Source organism: Xiphophorus hellerii, chromosome 4 (genome assembly GCF_003331165.1).
Source record: "Xiphophorus hellerii strain 12219 chromosome 4, Xiphophorus_hellerii-4.1, whole genome shotgun sequence".
NCBI classification, from domain to species: Eukaryota; Metazoa; Chordata; class Actinopteri; order Cyprinodontiformes; family Poeciliidae; genus Xiphophorus; species Xiphophorus hellerii.
This window is the reverse complement of record NC_045675.1, coordinates 5670912-5677821: the sequence shown is the minus strand read 5'-3', so window position 1 is coordinate 5677821 and position 6910 is coordinate 5670912. Positions and strand designations below refer to the sequence as shown.

The 6910-nt window shown below is 43.8% G+C and overlaps 1 protein-coding gene across 1 annotated transcript in view; it reads right to left on the bottom strand.

Moving 5' to 3' along the window:
* Positions 1-2100: 2100 nt before the first annotated feature.
* Positions 2101-6910, bottom strand: part of luzp2 (leucine zipper protein 2) — a 173599-nt gene continuing 168789 nt past the window's right edge. The window contains exon 12 of the mRNA XM_032560118.1: positions 2101-3617. Within this exon, the coding sequence (XP_032416009.1) occupies positions 3510-3617 (108 nt within the window). The 3' untranslated portion in view covers positions 2101-3509. The remainder of the gene's footprint in view (positions 3618-6910) is intronic.

Genomic DNA, 6910 nt, shown 5'->3' with positions numbered 1-6910 from the left:
CTTAAGGTTACTAGCTGATGCTAACATTTTTTCTCTGAATCAGCTAAATCATCGACATTTGATGTAAGTTAAACTTTATAGTTTAAAACATGTCATACATAATAATCTTGTAATGTAATAATCTTATAAAGTAATGTAATGTAACAGCAACAAAAATATTAATAAATAAAAAAAAAATGCTAGGTGCTTATGTGTGTTCTGTCCTGTGTCAGTTAATGTGGAAGTATGGTTCTGGTGTATCGGAGGGACAATCTGTAAATATTATAGGGATGGTAACTTTATTGGAATCCCTGGTAAGACATGTTAAATTTTTTTTAATATATCTTCATCTTTTATTGTAGCAGTTTTATTGTGCCACTGAAAAATAATTTGAAAAAAAAAATCAACCTTTAATTTGAGTTTCTTTCTAAAGCCAGAGAAAAAAAAGTCCCACAATAACAAATAATTGTTTTAAGAAAAACTGCAAATATTATAATTAAGTTCTAACTGTCTGCTAGCTTCTAAGAACTTTCTCTTTTCATATGATGTGATAGATGGGTCTTCTTCTTGGCCACTAAGCTGGATGAATGTCTGAATTTATCTCGCCACCACATGCATTGTGCAAGATGGCAAGAGCCGTAATAAAAAAGACAAAAGTCGCCAAATCTCACTGTTAGAGTACTGCAGTAAAAAGCAGCTTTCTGGGTCGCTATTCTTTGGGACAACAGTAAGACACTATTTAAATTCCAACAGGTTATTTAAGGGAAAAAATTTTTTTTTCAATTATTTCGCAAGCATTTGGAATTTGCTAAATTAACTAGAACGATGTACTTTTGTCATATGTGCCTACAGCAAACATTTCAGTGAAGTCTGGCATGAATATTTAGAAAAGCACCTGATCCCTACTGTTAAGTATGGTTGAATATACTTGACACTGATCTCTTTCAAAAGTCACTAATGACAACATGAGTTTTTTGAAAAACTAACAGTATAAAAAAAAAAGAAAAAGAATTTCTCTTAGTAAACTTCAGTTCAATTCAACTGAAAACATTTTATTTCCAAAGCCCTGATTTACAGCAAATGTAATTTAATGGCATTCTACAAAACAAATAAACCCAATTTATATACAGATATTACATTGGCATGTTATATGACATTAGTGACTCAAAACAATTTGTTAATGTTGTAGATATAGCCTCATATTAATAAGCGCATTTTAGTCTCCCATACTAAATGCTGTGTTAAAAGACTGGATCACTTCAAAACAAAGTAGACAAACCTCTGACACACTGTTGCTGCTAAGCGAGCTGCAACATTACCAGGACACTTCTTGCTGAAAATATCAGAATAAAAGCACTTTGCACTCATTTATTTACCTACTAGGCTTTGTCTTTGTCTTTACGTTGTAATGCCTACTTTAAATGTGAAAATCTTTACCACTGAGAACAAAGGTTTTAAATGTAGAGTTAGAAAATTGTTTCCCCAAATCATTAACATTTCTCCAACTCAGAAGAAAAATTTTGAAACCTTATTTAGCGTGAAAATAGCTCTACAGATAATAAGTAGACAACATGAAGACATAAATAAACAGGTGTTAATTGTGTCATTACAAAACAAAAAAGTTCTGATTCATTCACAAATTCAAAATGAACTTCTTTCATGTTGTGACCTTAGAGCATAACTGCCTTCATATGCCTAATTAGAAGCTTGAGGCCTGACTGAATTGGGTGTGAAAGACTTGAGACTTGACTTGGAAAAATGTCTTGAAAATCTCTGCCAAGTTTTCTATGTTAAGGAACCCAGTTGACTGTATCAAGTGATGACGTTTCAGCAAACACTGAGCAATCACAATGTTGTCAATGTGGCAACACTGAACTGTGCGGTATTCCCTTATTCAGTTAGCCAAGAAATGATCAAAATTGATCAACAAAAATTTTAATCATCAAAAACAAAACAACTTTCAAAACCGCCATCTCAGCCAACAAACCTAATCCTACAGAAAACTTGTGGGGTGAGTTGAGATGATGCAGGCTTTAGAGTGGACTCAACATACTGGACGATCTAGAGAGATTGTGCAAACAATAATGGTTAAAGATTCCGATCATAACATAACGTTTAAAAAAAAAGTCAGCACTCAATTTGAACACTGGCATCTTCTTAAATGTTTAGTGTAAGATTATGTAACTGCAATCAAAAATAGGTTTACTTTATGACCTTTTGACCATATTTACCAAGGATGTTTATATATGAATTGAACATTGTACCAAGGGTCTTCAAATCCAGATTTCGAGGTCCGGTGACCTGGAACTTTTAGATATGTCTGCTTTAACACAGCTGTTTCAAATAATGAGTCATTGGCAGGTCCCCAGAGAACTTTTTTGCAGGAGGTGATTCAGACATTTGATTCAGGTGTGTTGGAGAAGAGGTACATCTAAAAGTTATAGGATACTAGACCCGAAGACCTGGATTTGAAGACTCCTGGAACAATTCATTCTAAAAGGTTTTGAAAAAAAAACATATTTCCTTGACTTTGTTAGGATTATTACTCTGTATTTCTGTTTGAAAATATTTCTGAATGCTTAACAGTTAGATCATTATCTTTTGGGAGAAGAGGTGATACTTTCTATACATGCGCTTTAGCTGCATGCAAGAAAGTATAGCATGCTGTTAGTATGCAGAGAGTGCAAAACCTGAGTCAGGATTAATTTCTTGGATCACAAACAGGCTCACTCATTTCTTTCCCACAAATCACCATTTATTCTTCACACATTTACTGAAAATTACAGTTTATTTAAAGGACACAGGAAGGTCAGATAACACAGATACATGTAGCTAGGAGTTACTACTCAGTGCATGGCACATTCTCAGGGAGACGACCCATTGTGAGTCTTTGGCTCTTTGCCTCAGGAGTGTTAAAGGCAGAAAGAGTGCTGAATATTAAATGTTGAACAGTTGGCCAGCCAACTTGAGCCTTTATATTTCAAAATGTGGAGTAAATTAACCTTGCTACAATGAGTGACAAACAATATTCTAAGTTGGGTAGTAGTAGTAGTAATAATAATAGGAGTACTTTTTTTGTCAATTGATATACTTATCACAGGAAACAGTGTCAGACCTCACCAGTGCAAAGGGTATTTCTAGAAAGATCACACATTTAGAAAGCAGTGTCCTCACTTATAATAAAACTCAGAGAATTAAACAACAAATGAACAATCATGAAACAAGTTACCAGTGCCACTGCTACCTTTGAAAAGAATATCTAAACGCATGCCATTTTACTATGACGGTTGTCAGATGACAGTTTGAAATTTGTTGACAGTTCCAGTGTCTCAGCCTTCTCTAACAATGCTCATATGCATATGTCTTGCTGTTTGTGTGTTTGGCTATGTTTGTGTGTGTGTATTTTAAAAAGTAAGCGTGTAAGTCAAAATGTGTGGGCGCACGTTTTTCCTTGTAGGCGTGCGCAAGTGTGTGCTCTTAGAAAGATCCTCCAGGCGATGCAGGCTGCTCTGCGATGACATGCTGTCTGCTCAGTTGTATTCGTGGAGCTTTGTCTTTTTGCTGCTCTCGCCGTCTGCATCCTTATTGTCGTGTGACAGCTTTGTGTCAAGTTGTTCACTCTGCACCTGGTCCTTTTGCTGTTGAGTTACAAAAAAGGTTTACATTAGAAAAGACCGAAAGGATTCAGTTCTCCAGAACAGAGGTGAATATAGTGTTGATTAGAGGAGATAGAGCTAGAGTCAGACTCCTCTAAATAAAGCTTGGAACACTCTGAATGAGGAAAAAGAAATATCAGGCTGCAGAGATAAATCATTTAGAAATTTCATGCCACCAAGATGTGAGGTGGAAGGGAAGTTAAAGCAGACCTGTAAAATAAAGGCATGTTCTTCTGTAAACAGAATTCTTAGAATAGTCCTGAAATGGTCTTGTTATGACCTAGTCATTTCAATTACAAACATCCAGCCCAGCCCTGATAATTTTTTTTCTCCCCTCCAGGGGGTCTTTTGTGGGCTCTAGTGTCCCTTATATGAAAGTAGGCTGACAGGAAAGGGGGAAGACATGCGGTAAATATCGCCGGGTCCGGGAATCGAACCTGCGACGGCCGCGTCGAGGACTCAAAGCCTCCAAACGTGGGTCGCGCTATCCCCTACGTCACCACAGCACGCCCCAGCCCTGATGTTTATAGGACATGCACATTACATTGTTTTTTTGCTGTCAGAATTCAACTACAAACCATTCTGGAGCAAACTGAAGCAAAATCAGATCCTCAACCTATGAAAAGCACAAATCTTAAAGTACAGCAAAAGGAAAACCAAAGTGATATTACAAAAAGGGAGATCTTGTTACAAAACTGAATTTCTCTGATTTGTCTCTTTAATTCAGTTTTGTAACAATATCTCCCTTTTTGTAATATCACTTTGGTTATAAAGTAAAAATTGAACTTATCCACAATTTTCTTGAGAAAAGGGGCACAAATCTGTGTTCTTTGCCATTTCAGTAAACGTTTTGTTCATCTTATAAAACAAACCGATGAAAAGAAAAACATTATTTTGATAAAATATCCATCCATCCATCTTCTTCCGCTTATCCGGGGTCGGGTCGCGGGGGTAGCAGCTTCAGAAGGGAGGCCCAGACTTCCCTTTCCCCGGCCACTTCTTCTAGCTCTTTCGGGGGAATCCCGAGGAGTTCCCAGGCCAGCCGAGAGACATAGTCCCTCCAGCGTGTCCTGGGTCTTCCCCGGGGCCTCCTCCCTGTGGGACGTGCCCGGAACACCTCACCAGGGAGGCGTCCAGGAGGCATCCTGACCAGATGCCCGAGCCACCTCAACTGGCTCCTCTCGATGTGAAGGAGCAGCGGCTCTACTCTGAGTCCCTCCCGGATGACTGAGCTTCTCACCCTATCTCTAAGTGAGAGCCCAGCCACCCTATGGAGAAAACCCATTTCGGCCGCTCGTATCCGCGATCTCGTTCTTTCGGTCATGACCCAAAGCTCATGACCATAGATGAGGGTGGGAACGTAGATCGACCGGTAAATCGAGAGCTTCGCTTTTTGGCTCAGCTCTCTCTTCACCACGACGGACCGGTACAGCGCCCGCTTGATGGCAGACGCTGCGCCAATCTGCCTGTCGATCTCCCGCTCCCTTCTTCCCCCATTCGTGAACAAGATCCCGAGATACTTGAACTCCTCCACTTGGGGCAGGACACCCCCCCTGACCCGGAGAAGGCACTCTACCCTTTTCCGGCTCAAGACCATGGCCTCGGATTTGGAGGCACTGATCCCCATCCCGGCCGCTTCACACTCGGCTGCGAACCGCTCCAGCGAGAGCTGCAGATCATGACCTGATGAAGCCAGTAGGACCACATCGTCTGCAAAAAGCAGAGATGAGATCCTAAGGCCACCAAATCGGATCCCCTCAACACCTTGGCTGCGCCTAGAAATTCTGTCCATGAAAGTGATGAACAGAATCGGTGACAAAGGGCAGCCCTGGCAGAGTCCAACTCTCACCGGAAACGAGCCCGACTTACTGCCGGCAATGCGGACCAGACTCTGACACCGGTCATACAGGGACCTGACAGCCCGTATCAAAGGGCCCGGTACCCCATACTCCCGGAGAACCCCCCACAGGGCTCCCCGAGGGACACGGTCGAACGCCTTCTCCAAGTCCACAAAACACATGTAGACTGGTTGGGCGAACTCCCATGCACCCTCCAGGACCCTGCCCAGGGTGTAGAGCTGGTCCAGTGTTCCATGACCAGGACGAAAACCACACTGCTCTTCCTGAATCCGAGGTTCGACTATCCGACGGACCCTCCTCTCCAGGACCCCTGAACAGACCTTGCCAGGGAGGCTTAAGAGTGTGACCCCTCTATAATTGGAGCACACCCTCCGGTCCCCCTTTTTGAACAGGGGGACCACCACCCCAGTCTGCCAATCCAGGGGAACTGCCCCCAATGTCCATGCAATATTGCAGAGTCGCGTCAGCCAACACAACCCTACAACATCCAGAGCCTTAAGGAACTCCGGGCGGATCTCATCCACCCCCGGAGTCTTGCCACCGAGGAGCTTCTTAACCACCTCGTCGACCTCGTCCCCAGAGATTGGAGAGCCCAACCCAGAGTCCCCAGGCTCAGCTTCTTCAATGGAAGGCATGTTGGTGGGATTGAGGAGGTCTTCGAAGTACTCTGCCCACCGGCCCACAATGTCCCGAGTAGAGGTCAGCAGCACACCATCCCCACTATAAACAGTGTTGGTGCCGTACTGCTTCCCCCCCCCCCCCCCTGAGACGCCGGATGGTGGACCAGAATTGCCTCGAAGCCGTACGGAAGTCTTTCTCCATGACCTCTTCAAACTCCTCCCATGCCCGAGTTTTTGCCTCAGCAACCACCCGAGCCGCATGCCGCTTCGCCTGCCGGTACCCATCAGCTGCTTCTGGAGTCCCACAGGCCAAAAAGGCCCGGTAGGACTCCTTCTTCAGCCTGACGGCATCCCTCACCGAAGGTGTCCACCAACGGGTTCGAGGGTTGCCGCCGCGACAGGCACCGACAACCTTGCGGCCACAGCTCTGATCGGCCGCCTCGACAATGGAGGTACGGAACACGGTCCACTCAGACTCCATGTCCCCCACCTCCCCCGGGACGTGTTCGAAGTTTTGCCGGAGATGGGAGTTAAAGCTCCGTCTCACAGGGGATTCCGCCAGACGTTCCCAGCAGACCCTCACAACACGTTTGGGCCTGCCAGGCCTGACCGGCTTCCTCCCCCACCACCGGAGCCAACTCACCACCAGGTAGTGGTCAGTGGACAGCTCCGCACCTCTCTTCACCCGAGTGTCCAAGACATACGGCCGCAGATCCGATGAAACAATGACAAAGTTGATCATCGAACTGCGGCCTAGGGTGTCCTGGTGCCAAGTGCACATATGGACACCCTTATC